At 35.7% G+C, this 16,609-nt stretch overlaps 1 protein-coding gene across 1 annotated transcript in view; it reads left to right on the top strand.

The window, feature by feature from the left end:
- The window catches only part of prkcab (protein kinase C, alpha, b), a 171,867-nt gene that overhangs the window by 117,891 nt on the left and 37,367 nt on the right, over positions 1 to 16,609 (top strand). Inside the window, 4 exon segments of the mRNA XM_051106600.1 lie at positions 9,715 to 9,871; positions 9,945 to 10,079; positions 12,969 to 13,062; positions 15,678 to 15,707. Coding sequence (XP_050962557.1) covers positions 9,715 to 9,871; positions 9,945 to 10,079; positions 12,969 to 13,062; positions 15,678 to 15,707 — 416 coding nt within the window.

Genomic DNA, 16,609 nt, shown 5'->3' with positions numbered 1-16,609 from the left:
CATAAAGTTTTCACCCCCTGGCTCTTAATGCATAATTTTTCATTCTGAAGCATCAGTGTTTGAACCTTCTATAATAGTTGCATATGAGTGCCTCAGTTGTCCTCAGTGTGAAAAGATGGATCTCAAAATCATTCAGTTATTGTTGGAAAGGGTTCAAGTACACAAAAATGCTGAAAAATCAAAGAATTTGTGGGACCTTAAGGATTTTTCTGAAGAACAGGACAAACAAGAGACTCACAAACAACTATCACTAAAAAAACACACACACACACCCACAACTTTAAATCATTCAGGTAACAACACAGTATTAAGAATCAAGTGTATGTAAACTTTTGAACAGGGTCATTTTTATAAATTCAACCAGTTTTTTTCTTGTGGACTATATGTCTATATGACAATATCTTTTACGTGAAATATCTTATTCAGGTCAGTACTAAATTAAAAATAACATGCATTTTGTGTGATACCTCTTATTTTGGTAAAATATTTAACATCTTGCAGATTCTGCAAGGTGTATGTAAACTTTTGATCTTAACTGTAACTATAAGTAACCACATGTCAGCTAACTCTCATTAGGTTATGTTAGGGTTAGTAAAATAAGTTGACATACTCAAAATTATTTACATACACTCAGCAAAATGTCTGTTGGGGAAGCACCAAAATAAAGTGTTAGTAGATATTCTACTAAAATTCTGTTGACTGGTATTTTGTTGCAGAGTCGCTTATTTACTTCATACAGTGATGACTATGGAATGTTATTTTATATTTGATATATTTATTCAATTTCTGTTGCATTTCTTACCTGAATACTACTCCTCAACATACTCTCAAACAAGCACTATTTATTTAATTTGTGTCTTTGGTCTATAGTATTTGTTTGTGCTATTGTAACTTGTCATTTTTTTATTGTTTTGATTTTATTAGTGACTGTTTCCCTATCTTTAACAATATTTGAACTTTATATTTGTTCAACCAATAATTTTTGCTGCAGCATCAAAATGTTATTTTTTTTTGTTTGTTTTATTTGTTTGCTTGTTTGTTTGTCATGGCAAGAAACCTATCAAAAAATAAATAAAAAAAGAAAAAATGAAAATTCTAAGTGCTAGATTTACTAAACAGGGCAAATTAGCATGAGAGCGCAATGACGTAAAAGCACCAATAGGAGTGTAAAGCTCTGCGGGTGATTTACTGACAGGCTGACAGCACACAAATTAAAAAACACAGACACAGCCACATCATTTCCATAATGACTAACACAGTCTACCAAAAGCAGAGCAAATTAGTGTAGGGTCGCAAACAAGCAGAGCTGATGATAATTAAGTGCAGGTAATCTGCTAACAACACAAACGCAAAATGGGTTAAGACAAGCTTTTGGGTGTTAGTATTTGAGCGTTAAATACTATTGCAAATACCAGTAAACCTACTACAACAAACCTTAGTAAGTCACCTTGCATGATTTATTTAAATATTTGGTAACACTTCATTAGCTGGTTGCTTATTAGCCTGCATACTAGCATATTGGCTTTTTATTAGCACTTATGAAGTACAAATGAATGTTTTATTCTGCATAACAGTAATTTAGGTCGCTGAATCCAACCCCATGCCTAAACTTAACAACCACCTTACAAACTCTTAAGCAGCAAATTAAGAGTTCACTGACCAGTTAATAGTTAGTTAATAGTGAGAATTGGTCCAGAAAGTAAAGTGTGACCAAATATACAAATGCGTATGCAATAAGGTCAGCTGCAAAACTGTGTCCTTTTTATTGATAATTTTTTGTCTTTTTGTCTTTTGGCAGCAGTTTAGCCCAAGCTGTGTTGAGCCCTGAACATGAAATTTGGCTCTAAGTAGCATCCAAAGATTATATTTACCCATATAGTTCTAGTCATTTTAATGTTCTACATTAGTAGTATAATTTACATTATCCTTATTACTCAGATTTTATAATACTTTGATGCTGGTTTTCCACAAACTGCCAGTTAGCATTAAGCTATCATGCTAGGTCATGTGTTGAGGGTTGAGTCGGTTTAGAGGCTGAGCGTGAGTGTGTGTTTTTTGGAGTATGGAGGACTCAGGGTCACAGCAGGACGCAGCCAGGCAGTAGGTATGAGGGAGCTTAAGTGCCAGATGTCTGGCCTGATGCCCGGCTGGTATGATGGTGGGGGTTTATGTGGGGGAGGAGGCATGTATGCCAGCCTGTGGCCGCTTAGAGACTCTTGCTTCAGTGAACACATTCCTGTGAGCTGGCACCTCTTCCCTGCTGTGAGAATATCATCTCTGCTTATCTCTGACCTTACACAAACAGACATGCTGAAGTCAAGCAGGGGCTTCACACTGATCCGCTGATAATTACTGTGTACATCTGGAGAATTCATCACGATTCCCATTCAAGAAGTTCTACAGTTATTAAAAGTCATAAATAGTGATTATAGTGTAGAAGGAGCCATATTCTATACTGTTGCATTTTAATTTCCCTTGAATTGCACTGGATGATGTTAGTCAAGGGTTCTTTCACCACGCAATAAAAACAAAGTTTTGTTTTTTAGTTGTTTTCCATCTTCTCTGGCCCTTATAGGGATAGTTTTTTACGCACCTTCATGTTGTTCCAACCCCGTAAAATGTTTGTTCTTCTTCAGAACACAAATGAAGATAATTTATTAAAATCTTGGAAATGTCTGTCTAATATTGAAAGTCTAGGCAATCAAAAGTTTCATGCTCCAAAAAGGTCATAAAGGCATCTTAAAAGTAATCCACGAGACTCCATTGGTTTAATCCCAATTTTATGAAGCAATGTGATTGATTTGCATGTGAAAACAAAATATCTTCATATGAATTGCTTTTACGAGGCCTTTATGACCTTCTTGGAGCTTGGAAATTTTAATTGCCTGGACTTTCAGTGGACTGACAGAAATCTCTCCCTTTTTATTAAAAATAACTTCATTCGTGTTCTGAAGATGAACGAAAGCCTTATGAGTTTAGAATGAAATGAGGGTCAGTCGATAACAGAATTGTCATTTTTGTAAGAACCATCCTTTTAAAATTAAACAGACTGTTTTTGTTATTATACCTTTAAGTAAAAAAAAAAAGTTTATGTTATGACTGGCAGAGCTATGATGCTATATATAGTTAAATCATGGAAAAACAATAATTAAACAACAATCAAACAATACTTACATTTTATTATTCAGTTGTTTATTATCCATTAAAAATATCCATAAATTCTGAAAAGTACGCAAGGTGAACTTAAACTTTTGTTAATTGTTCAGGATGATTATATGCCAAAATTTTGAGCTGTGAACATTACAATATCTCAAATCAAACAACTTTGTACAAGCAAAATACAAATACTGTCATCTGAGGTTACAGAACATCATACTAATCATTAGCTGGATTCTAGAGAATTATTAATATTTGTTGTCTCATCTGCCAGGAGCTGTACGGAATATGACTGGGTTCTTCATGGGGTTTTTGTGAGTTCACTGCTCTGAGGTGAACTTGATTAAATTTGTCTAGCCAAGAACCCAGCAGCATCCATGTGCACATGTACTGCACACAACAATTACACAGAATGAGCAAACGAACAACCCTCAGGCTGGGCTTCTTCTTTATACTCAGACTCTAAGATGCTTTTGTTGCAGGCCTGACCACCACATCACAGTTCTGTCCATGGTTTGTGTGAAAGCGGTTCTGCAAACTTGGCTGAACCATTCACTCTTCCCTGTTTACACTACATTAGTCATCATCTCGTTAGTCATTCTTTTCAGTGCAGGGCACTGGCCTGCTGGTTTAATACTGATCATCATTTAAACAGGTTTTTTAATGGCAACATTAAACTATTCATGTACTGGTACTAAACAAGCCTAAACCAGTCTGGACCAGCATGAAAATTTATGTTGGTTTAAGCTGATCTTGTCAGCAGGTCATTCTTCTATAACTGCTTCTCTCAGTTGTGATGTGAAGCACCAGATACCTGCTGTAAATCAGATGCCCCAGGGTGTCTGACACAGAGGCAAATTTCCCGTGGGACTGGCAACTTCCTGCCTGTATAGCATCTCAAACTCTCGATCAATGCAGCAGGACTGCATTGTCCTCTGTGGAAGTGTCTTATATTGGTAATAGTTTTACTGTTGCGACAGACATTTTAGTTTTTTCCTCAGCCTACTAAAGAAAAAAAACCTGACCAGTGAGATGAAGGAATTTTGAGACATTTTTAGGTTGTGTTTTTCAGACCTAAAAAGTAATAGAAGATAATCCATGGAATTAATAAACCAACCTGGTTTCATGATGAAAACGTACCTCTGGGAACTTTTTTGCAAGGCACGAAATACGTACCGCCATGTACATTTCATGACATGTTCAATGTGAAATGTCCACTGGGTGGCACTAAAAGAGTGTTTGTTTTTTCCCCCTGGAACAGATGAATGACGATGTGACGTTTTTTGTACGTTACCGCAGTTCTGACTTGTTGTGAAATGTTCGTTGAGTGGCGCTATAACTCTAATGCTTTGTGACTTATTAAAATAATGTACCATCTGCACTAAACCTAAACCTACCCGATAGTTTGAAAAAAAGTGAATGTGGTGTAAAAACGCAATCGCAAGCATGCCGTTTGAGCTTGTTTTTCAACCTCTCATCTTTCAGCTCTCTCATCGTCATGTATTTCACAGGATTCGTACCCAAGGATTTCGCATCCAAAGTCTAATTCTGTTGCTTGGCTACCGAGCAAGCTTGTTGTTTTCGGAAAGCAAAACATATGGAGCTGTAATCAAAACTGTGTACGAAAACGATTACAAGAACTTACTGTTTTACTGCAACTAGTGTCTATTTCTGTTGAAAACTGCTGTGATATGTGATATGTACATGAAGAGTTCAGATGCAAAAGCCTCATTTTTCTTTTTCTTTAAAATTAGCATTTCTTTCTGGCTACTTTGTATAGGTTTCTATGTAAGTACTGGTTCTTCTGATTGGGCTGAGGCTGAAATTTAGTGAGTTTGAAGTAAAAGTATTTGATGGACGTATGCTATGTGTCAGGAGCATTCACTCAGTATCATTATCTCATTTTTGACCAAGGTGGCTTTTAGCTGGTTTTGCTTCTGAACTCTTCACATATTTTTACGTATTTCACATCTTGGAAAAAAGTTCCCAGAGGTATGTATTCGTTATGAGACCAGGTAGCAATAAACAAACAAACACTACCATTTAAAAGTTTGGGTCAATAAGATTTTTTTTTTATGCAAGAACACATTAAATTAATCAAAAGTGTCAATAAAGATTTTTGTAATTTTACAAAGGATTTCTATTTCTATTTTGTATTTGTTCTTTTGAGCTTTCTATTCATCAAAGATTTCTAAAAATGAGTTTCCACAAAAATATTAACTTTTTTCAACATTAATAATCAGAAATGTTTCTTGAGCAGAATGATTTCTGAAGGATGATGAAGCCTGGAATAATGAAATAAAGAAATAAATACCATTTTTAAATATATTAAACTAGGAAACATATTTTCAATTGTAATAATATTTACTATATTATTATTTGTTCTGTATTTTCAGTTAAATAAATGCATCTATGAAGAGGGTGTCTTTTGAAAAATAAAAAAAAATCTTACTAACATCTAACTTTGGAATGGTAGTGCTTTTTTTTCTTCATTTTTTTCTCAGTTCGATAATGCTCTGTAGTCTAAAACGTAGTTGCAATCCATAATGATATTTGATGTCTGAGTTCTTTTGATTGAGTTCTGTTCATTGAATTATGATTTGCGAAATTTCGTAATCAAAACGATTTTGAAAAATGTTTAATTATCACAAACAACTGGAAAGGTGTTGGTAAATCCATGGATATTCATTGGCTAAATAATGTATGAGAATTTTAAATCCCTTTAAATTGGTTGCACTTGTCAGACAGTGAAGGAACATGACAGACAGGCACTGTACATAGAGATGCTGAAAAATGGCAAAGTTAAAACAGCTTCAGTTCTTGAACCCTTCCTCCTACAGTAGAGACATAAATTTCTTTATCGATTAAACAGAAGCAAGCCAGCTGTGCACAATCAACACCACTTAGTACAAGCATGTATTTGTTTTTCACTGAAAAGTTTTAGTCCTTTCACATGTGTCATTTTGCTTCTGATGTGAATCTGCGTTCTTGTATATTCAACCTCACGCTGGTTCTGAACGCTTTCTGTAGGCCTAAACTTCTGCAGTCTGTTAGTCTTCTTTGAGGCTTTTATTACATAAGCTTCCCATTCCCCCAAGCTTTGGCTTTAGCTATACACGTTGGTGGTCCCTATCAGCACTTCCCTCATGGATCCCATTTGTAACAGAGGGCTCAAGTGTTGTTGTAAGTCTGCCTGAGGTGCCTCAATGTCTCTGGATTCTGGAAACCGCATAACGGTTAAAGAGTCGACACTGCCCAAAGATGTGCGTTCTCGCTCCACACGGAGGATGGAAATGTCGTGGTTATTATTTAAAGCGATGACTGTAGGTGATATTTAGTGTCTGCCAGTTGGGATTCACTTCCTACCATACTTTTGTGTGGTTTTATCTATGACTCATTGTGTTCTCGCTGCCAGCTATTAGATCAGGCCTTTGACAGTATAGGTGTGACATGCTGGACACAGTGGTGTTGATGGGTCACCAAACAGGAGGATAAAGATATGCATATTATTATGGGCTGTGTGGGCATGAAAAGTGTTTTCGGTGTCATGCATTGTTTTAGTTTCTTATTCTGGGGACAGTTTTTTTACAGTGTACTTTAATGTACATGATTGACTTAAAACTGCCTGACTGACTTTCTGTGGAGTTTTCTAGCATGTTAAGCATCTAGTACAGATACCAAATGCACAGAATAAATAAATGCGTCTGAGTGTTTTGATTGAGATTTATTACTGTTATTAAATGCGAGTTTGTTTATTCTGGGCTGAAGTCAGACGGAGGAATCTTGGCTGACCCTTCCTGTTTTGTGGATAAACAATGGGAAGAATCAAGCTCATCTGACTGCATTATCAGATTACCCAGCATGCCGTGGACTGGACATTTGGTGGTTATGTAACAGCACATCTGAATTTCTCAGGCTATTTGAGCGATTTGAACTTCCGTGGAAAACCACATGTAAAAATAGCCTTTGAAGATTACATTTTAGGAATTCATCCTGCCATCCATCAAGATCAGTTAGATATGTTTTATTGAAGTTTAGGATGACATAATATGGGCAACATTGCTAGTAATGTAGTAGCAATGTAATAAGGAAAAATTATGAGTATTTCATTATATCTCTAAAAGTTTTATGAGCCATAGATTAAAATGCATTTTTTATTTTTTTGCAAGATTACTGGAGTACATTTTAGAAGAATACTATTTTGTTTTTTCTACTTCAAAATGTCATGTTTAATTCATTGTGTCACTTATGTAATTGTTTGTGAAATATGCTGCCAGTTTCTACCCTAAATGTGTTTCAGCGTAAAGGATCTGACATCATCACTAGGTTTGTGCCAAAAAATGTGTCGTCGCAATGCTATGTTGAGATATGTGTGTTTGCTAGGGGTGGGCCAATATTGATTCTTAAATTCCAAAAATCTGTCTTTTAGTCCATGTTTTTGTCTGTTGGTCTGAGAGCAAAATTAACTAAACAGGGTTTGCAGTATGTCTGCCATTCAATAATAGCAATAAGCTTTGTTCTTTGATGCTTTTAATTTAAAACAAAGTCTGAGCTTACACATACAGTTGAAGTCAAAAGTTTACATACACCTTCCAGAATCTGTAAAATTTTAATTATTTGACCAAAATAAGAGGGATCATTGTTTTTGGTCCAGGAAAACAGTGCATTGAGAGCCACAGGTGTAAAAAATGTGTACATTTATCTTATTTTGCTTGATTTATTTAGTACTGCCCTGCAGAAGCTACAGAAGGTACTTACATGTTTCCCAGAGGACAAAATAAATGAAATTTATCCTGATCTTCAAATGCAAAAATTTTCACTTAATGCTCTTAATGCATTGCGTTTCCTTCTGGAGCATCAGTGAGCAATTGAACCTTCTGAGCAGGGTTATAAATTCAACTATTATTTCAGTCATTTACATGTCATTTATGCAAACTATCTTATTCAGGTATAAAAAATAACATGCATTATTCAACTGTAAACGCCTTTATATGGCATCACAGATCGTTTCCTTGACATCTCTTCCTAGTAGTTATAGCACAAAATAAGCATGAATGAACAGCAGTGGGTGATGAAAGCAACAATAAACATTCTGAAATGTGTCATGTCTCAAGATCGCTCAACCAGTGTTTTAAACCTTGAAAGACATCAGTAAAACAGCTTGCATATACATGTCATGTAATGTTACATTTATCTCAGGAAGGCCATTCAGTGTAAACAGCTCATTAGTCAACTATTAGAAACTCTTGAGAGGAGCATTTTGGTAAATTATATTGCATATTTGTCATATTTACACTGTAATTGTTTGCATACAATTGTTTTTGGTTGTTGATTATTTTATATAAAAATGAATAGCAATTGGCTTTTGGACATTAAATCTAATGGTCACACTTTAGTTTGGGGTCCAGTTCTAATCTGCTGCTTATTAATGGTTAGTAAGGTGGTTGTTAAATTTAGGTATGAGGTCAGATTAAGAAATCTGAAATATGGTTATGCTGAACAAGACATTTATATGTGCTTTATAAGCACTAATAAATAGCCAATATGCTAGTAATATGCATACTAATAAGCAACTATTCAATAGTGAGAATTGGTCCCTAGACTGCTACCAATTTAATATTACAGCAATGCTCTGTACCAACAGACAGAGTTTATACAGCATTAGTTGAGGGCAGTTGAGCATCAGCAATCATTAACCCCATCTGCAGTAGATCTACTAGTAGGACACAGTTTAATAATTCAAGTGCAGTTGTTTGGAATGATTAATTAATTTAGCTGTTTTCATAATCAGACTTTGTCATTACATGTACAAAATGTTCTTTTTTTCTGGATAACTTTTGGAATAAATATAATTTCCAGAAGACTATGTTTAAAGACACATGAAAGGAAATTCAGCTGGAATTAAAAGCAGTGGATCCTATTCCATCTGAAAAGCCTCAGAAGAGCAAGAGGAAGCAAACGGATGAGCGCAGTGCTCCTCGTAGATGTCGTATCTAAGCAACAGCCGCACAAAAAGCCTTGATTTTTGTTGACGTCTTTCTGTCAGCTACCAAGTGTAGGCGATGTGGAGAGTCAAATTAATGGCAACTATCACTATCACTGTCAGACCTTTGGAATGAGTTTTTTTGTGCGTTTGAGCTTCTTAAGAGATTCGAGCAACGTTTTCCACACATTCAGATTTGAAAAAAGTGAGCTCTGTTTAAGTTGCTTCCTAATGCTTCTGTGAGAAAGACTGAAAGAGACATGTCTCCCCCTTTTGGACATTAATAGAAATGCAACCTTCCCATTTTTTGCAGGAGGGTCAAATGCCATTTCAACTTCTTTGTTGCTCTCAGAGAATCATTTAGCAGTACACTTGTTAAAAACTTACTTAAAAAATGGGGAATATAGCTGAGATGGTAGCACTTCCTCTGCCTGTGTCCACATGTTTCTCAAAACCTGTTGGTGAATAAGTGGTGCATAATTTCAGTAATAAATAATAGTAATATTAATATTATCAGCACATTAGCTTTAAAGAGTGCTGTAGATCACTTTTTGATTTCTTTCTCATTTACTCAGTGGGTGAGGCCAGAAATCTGATTCCCATGGACCCCAATGGTCTGTCAGACCCGTATGTGAAGCTCAAACTCATCCCAGACCCCAAGAATGAGACCAAACAGAAGACCCGGACCATCCGCTCCTCGCTCAACCCCACCTGGAACGAGTCCTTTATCTTGTGAGTCTGTCAGCGTTAAACACACACTTTCACGGCACTTTAAATGTGTTTTCTCATGCGTGTTTGTGTGCAGTAAGTTAAAGCCATCGGATAAGGAGCGCCGTCTCTCTGTGGAAGTGTGGGATTGGGACAGAACCACCCGTAATGACTTCATGGGCTCCATGTCCTTTGGTGTGTCTGAGCTGATCAAAGCTCCTACATGTGGCTGGTGAGTCAAATACACAACAAACTGTTTTTCTCTTTTTTTTTTTCACTGTAAAGTTGTTGAAATACATATACACTAAAAAAAAAGTAATATTGCAAAATGTTATTACAATATAAAATAATGTTTTTTATTTTAATATACATTAAAATCTAATTTATTCCTGTGATGCAAAGCTGAATTTTCATCAGCTGTTACTCCAGTCTTAAGTGTCATATGATCTTTCAGAAATCATTCTAATATGCTGATTTATTATCAATGTTATAACAGTTGTGCTGCTTAATATTTTTTTGGAACCTGTGATACTTTTTTTCAGGATTCTTTGATCAATAAAAGGTTAAAAAGACCAGCTTTTATTTAAAATAGAAATGTTTTTTAACAATATACACTACTGTTGAAGAGTCACTACATTTTTATTCTTTCTCTTTTTTTTTGAAAGAAATGAATACTTTTATTCACCAAGCATGTGTTAAATTAATAAAAAGTTATAGCATAGATTTACATTGTTAGAAAAGATTTGTAATTTAAATAAATGCTGTTCTTTTTAACTTGTTATTCCTTAAAGAATCCTGACAAAAGAATCACAGGTTCCAAAATTTTTTTTGCCAGCACAGCTGTTTCCAACATTGATAATTCTAATAATGACACTTAAGACTGGAGTAACAGCTGATGAAAATTCATCACAGCAATAAATTTAATTTTATTAAAATTAAAACCATTATTTTATATTGTAATAACATTTTGCAATATTAACAATTTTTTTTCTGTATTTTTGATCAAATAAATGCAGTCTTGATGAGCATAAGAGACTTCTTTAAAAAACATTACAAGTCTTACTGATCCCAAACTTTTAAGCGACAGTGTATAGATAGTTATTGTAATATTGTGGCTGAAAGCTAATACAGTAGCTGATATTACAGTATAAATCAATCATGTTATTCCTGTATTTTAAGCTCCTACAGCTCTTATTCAATCAATAAACCCAAAGAGGACATGTTTTGCAGTGATTTTACTGCACTCTTAGGCACAGTGCAACATGGAAGTGGAGTTTATTGATGGAAAACTCTTATTAACAATTAATAACAAATATTTGTTCCCTAATCTCAGTTGTTACCAACATCTTTAAACTAAATAAACAAACAAACAAATAAATAAATACAAAATGCTCAAAAGTTTACAACCTCGTGTTGCCTTTTTGAGTATCAAAGGTTTAAAGATGCAGAAGAAGTTGTAAAACCAAAGAATGTGTAGGACTATTTTTCTAAAAATAGTGTGTAGTTTACCTGCTCAGGACAAAAAAAAAAAAGAGCAACAAGAATCAAGTGTATGTAAACTTTTGAACAGGTCATTTTTTGTTATGTGGAACAGCTTATTTAGGGTAGTACCAAAAAATATAATCCCTGTTATTTTTATTCATTTCTGTCAGGACCACTGTCGTCAAAATGATAGACAGTTAGCATACAGTTTGGTTTGGAAGCATGTTTCTGTTCTGGGCAAAAAACTCCCTTCCCATCTATGCAGCATGTCATGAATGAGCAGGGAGAGCAGCAATAATAAACCCCCAGGGTAAACAGAACAGAACAAAGCAGATATCATTAATGTACTTAATGATATTTAAGTGTAAGACATTATTCAGATAAAAGAAATCTGATTCAATGAGGAATATCAGAAGCCAAGTCCTGACTGTGGCAAAAGGAGGAGATGGGGATGGAGGAGGGTGTTTTGCTCCTGAGCAAGCGACAAAGCTGCCGAATAATACAGAATAGACCTTATATGGGAATGCCATGATAGGTGTTGTATTTCTATAGGTAGATGTGATCAGCTCAGAGTCAGCTGATGCGAGCTTGACTCACGTGACCTGCCAGAACTAATGCTATATGCTCAATTTATTTGTATATGTTTTTTTAATTATTAACTTTTTTCAAGGAGTGTGTAAACTTATGACCACAACTGTAGTTCATTAGTTTAAAGGAGAGCTTCACTTTCAGAACAACAATTTACAAATAATTTACTCATCCCCTTGTCATCCAAGATGTTCATGTCTTTCTGTCTTCAGTCTTGGATGACAAGGTGGTGAGTAAATTATTTGTAAACTGTTGTTCTAGAAGTGGAGTTCTCCTTTAACTATGGGCCGTTTAAACAGTGTACTGTAACAGTCATTGAAATAATGATTTGTGCATTAATACGCAGTAGGTACAGACTGTTTTACAATAACTTTTAAGTTCATCCAATCAGATTTTAGAGCCATAATAAATTGTTACGGTGTAATAAAGTATCAGAACATTAAATGGTAACAGTATACTACTAAACCTGACAAAGAGTTTCCATATTTATTGAATTGAAATCTGAACTGAAATCTTGATACACTCAGCGTCTAATTTCGACAGTGTTTCTGATTAATTACAGAGTGATCTGCAGTTAAGAGAGTGTGAATTATTTTAATGCCACTGGTGCTGGTGTATTAAAGGGTCCTCTTGAGAGATTCTCCACATCAAATGAGTGTATGTGAGAGAAAGTTTACAGGAACCCAGAGACAGTAGCAGATTCACAAACAGAGAGAGCCATAGAGAGACAAAGACCAGATTTGCTACCTCAGCTTTATGATGTCATATTTATGATAACAGGAAGTTTGGCTTCTGTTACTAAAGCCATAGAATAACAGATGACAGTGTACGCTGACAGAGGCCATCATTCAGAGGCCGCAGTCAAGCATTTTAGTGCATATTACTGTGGTTTACGCCTGGCAGAGCTGTTTTTTACAGCCATGCTGTGAATACAGGCATGTACTTTTTGTAAAGAAAGAAGTAAGCTACTATTACTGTACCATACTTTTTTAGACTGTATCATGATACTATATAAAGTTTCTGTTGTGTCTGTTATTTTCTCGTTTGACAGGTATAAAATGTTAAACCAAGAGGAGGGTGAGTACTACAACGTGCCCATTCCAGAGGAGAACGACATTAACCTGGAGCTGCGGCAGAAGTTTGAGGTGAGAGTGTGTGTTTTTCTCTGCCGCTCTTCAAACACACTCATTCATGACTCATTGTCATGCCAGAGGAGCGTTGAAGAGTCCTGCATGGCTGTTCAATCTCAAGTCAAGTGATGAAATCGCACTTTAATGTGTAGTGAATGTTCTACGATTGTCCATTAAAGCCAAATAACAGCAGCGGCCCAGCAGTGCTGAATCACAGGACGCACAAGTACGGTTTAGACTAGATCGTGACTCTCAAAGACCAAAAAGCCACTGTCAGGGTCACCATAGCAACCGTTTCCATGGAGAGATCTCGTGGTTGGTGTGTTGGTGGGATGCTGAGGGATGCCAGGGACACGACGGGCGCTTAGATCCCTTTGTCAAGTGTTTGCTTATTATGCAACAACTGTTTGGCTTTATAATGCCATAACTGTTTGCTTTTGTGTGTCTCTCTTTCTGGAAACTTCTCAGACTGTTCTGTTTTTTGACCTCAAACAGTCTTGTAGTGATTTCACCTCTCTCTCTGAGGTTTCACAGAAACCAAGTCTGGTGTATGAAGTCGTCATGGTTTTGACAGTGTTCAATGACTCATGATTCTTAGATGAATGTGCCATTTTTGCAGACAAGCTCAGAACATGTTTAGATACAGAAACCTTGAAACGTATCAAAATACTGCTGACAAATTAAAGGAGAAGTCCACTTCCAAAACAAAGATTCACATATAATATACTTACCCCCTCCTCATCCAAGATGTTCATGTCTTTCTTTCTTCAGTCGTAAAGAAATTATGTTTTTTGAGGAAAACATTTTTGCATTTTTCTCCATATGGACTGATATGATGCCCCGATTTTTGAACTTGCAAAAAGCAGTTTAAGTGCGGCTTCAAACAATCCCAAATGCGGTTGTAAATGATCCCAGCCGAGGAAGAATGGTCTTATCTAGCAAAACGATTGGTTATTTTCATTAAAAAAATACAATTTAAATACTTTTTAATCGCTTGTCTTGCCTTTCTCTCCCTGAACTCTGTGTATTCTGACTCAAGACAGTTAGGGTATGTTGAGAACTCGAATCGTATTTTTTTCCTCAACTTCAAAAATCATTTCAAAATCATCCTACATCGCTGCAGAAGTACCGACCCAGTCTTTGCAAAGTGAACATGCAAAGAAGATCAAACACCCTTAACAAAAAAGGTAAAACAGCTATATAGGGCGATTTTTCAACATACCCTAACTGTCGTGAACTGGAACAAAAACAGTCCAGGCAGAGTAAGACAAGACGAGCGTTTGGCATTAAAAAGTAACCAATTGTTATGCTAGATAAGACCCTTCTTTCTCAGCTGGGATCGTTAACAACCATATTTGGGATCATTTGAAGCCGCATTTAAAATGTATTTTGGAAGTTCAAAATAGGGGCACCATACCATTCCATTATATGGAGAAAAATGCTGAAATGTTTTCCTCAAAAAACATAATTTCTTTACAGCTGAAGAAAGAAAGACTTTCTTACACTATGCTTACACTAGTACGTTTTTGTTTTAAAAGGCAAATGAAAAATGGAAACGGAAGTTGTGTAGTGTAGACGGAGATCGTTTTCATTTTACAATGCCGTTTTAAAACGAAAACGCACTAGTGTAAACACAGCCTTAAACTCGCATGTTCCCTCTTCCGACCTTCCCTGTTGAAAAAAACTGAATTTTGATGCTGGGAAAAAACAGGTTTTGATGCTAGGATGCTGGTTAGGTAGGTTTTGATCAAAACCTAGGCATCAAAACCTACCTAACCAGCATACCAGCATCAAAACATACCTACCAGCATATGTTGTTTTTTTCACCAGGGTTGCCTGGAACGCAGCATTAGTTCTCACAAAATCCCTGGAATTGCTTCTTAGTATATTATTTAAAGCAGTAAAATTAAGGTATTTTTAAATGTGGCTTAGGTGTCCAAATACTTTTATAAAAGCAAAGGTTAAGACTATAAAAAATGACACTGCAGTAATCACCCAAGAGAATAGACTAAAATAATGCATCTTAAAGAAGAAATTAAACAGTAATTTAAAAGGGAAAAGCAATTATTAAATTTCATTCTTTTAAACACTGGTAGTAGTAAAGTGCAGTGAAAAAGTTTAACTACCCTAGCAAAAACTTTAAACTTTTTAATGCATCATGGGAAAATAAATATGTATTTCAGCATATTGTGAATCTGTTTTGACAAAATAGTTAGTTATTGCACCAGTACGCAATAGAATTTTTATATTTTTTTTTATTATTTTTTTTTTTTACATTTTTTATTGACAATTGAAAATGGCACAGAATGTGTAAAAGTGGTATTTTGTTTCAAATACTTGCAACTACAAGCAGAAATCATGCCGAATATTACTGGACAGTCTGGTAAAAATGCTTTCTGTATGCCATCTTTCTGCAGTTTTGTTAATGCTTGTGTCTGACAGTAAGTGATTTATCTGTGACTGTGTTGGTTCGACTGATCCTCTCTCCTTGTTCTGTGGCGTTTGTTTCCTGAATTGCTGCGTCTACAGTAGTCTGAAGAGAATAGAAAGCACTTGCTGTGTCTCTACAGTCCCTGTGTATCCCTGTATGCCGTTAGCAGACTAACATCCCAGTTTTTTCCCTCTTATAGGCCTGTCAGTTCAATATCCACCTGCTGAAGGTAGCCTCCTCTCTCTGCCCTGCTCGCCTCTCATCTGTCTCTTCATCATAGAGTATTATAATTCACTCTCTCTGATTATTTGTGTGGCTCAGGCTGCTACAAAGAAATCAGATTTACTAACAAAGATGCAATCCAACTTCTTTCAGGTTTCTTTCACCTACAATATCCACACAATTTCTCTTCCTTTATTACTCCAGTGAACATCCAATGACATCTGACCTCCAATCAGTGAAAGAGGTGACAGAAATGATGCCATCTGAGCATGAAATATGTTTTTTTTTATTAATAATATTTTTCATTTTTTTAACTGATACTACAACCTATTATATGCCCATGATATGGCAACACTGTTAAATAAAACAAGCCAATTGGATGATATTCCAATGCAAAATGTATTTTGTATTTTGCATTTGTATTTTATAATACATTAACAATAATAAAATCTATCAAATAATAGTTAAATCTATGAAATCTATTAAATAGGGCTCCCTCACACACAGACACACAAACATGTTAATTCCAGTTCTACAGCCATAAGCACTGCAGTTGTTAGTAAATAACACAGCAGAGCACATAAGCTAAAGGACAGGCAATGATCTTTTGGCTGTTTGTGATCTGCGTTGCCCTTCTATAGATTATAGAAGGTTTCCTCACAATCTGACCCTGAGCATGCTTCATGTGCATCCTGAGCGAATGACAAGTAGATCACATCTTTTTGTCTACCACCACAGAAAGATTCTGTTCCAGTCACTCACTGAAAAAGTGTATTAACTTATTAACACTGTTCTTGTTTGACTGCACTGTTGACACTCCCAAGTGCACTAGTGTTTGGGTTTGCATGTAGATGTAAAACTCACTTGCATTAGATCTCCAGTAGGGGGCACCACGTGATAACACTGCAA

This window comes from Labeo rohita, chromosome 3 (assembly GCF_022985175.1).
Source record: "Labeo rohita strain BAU-BD-2019 chromosome 3, IGBB_LRoh.1.0, whole genome shotgun sequence".
In the NCBI taxonomy this organism is placed as follows: Eukaryota; Metazoa; Chordata; class Actinopteri; order Cypriniformes; family Cyprinidae; genus Labeo; species Labeo rohita.
Note: the sequence above shows the minus strand (reverse complement) of the source record. Positions and strands in the feature narration are given on the sequence as shown.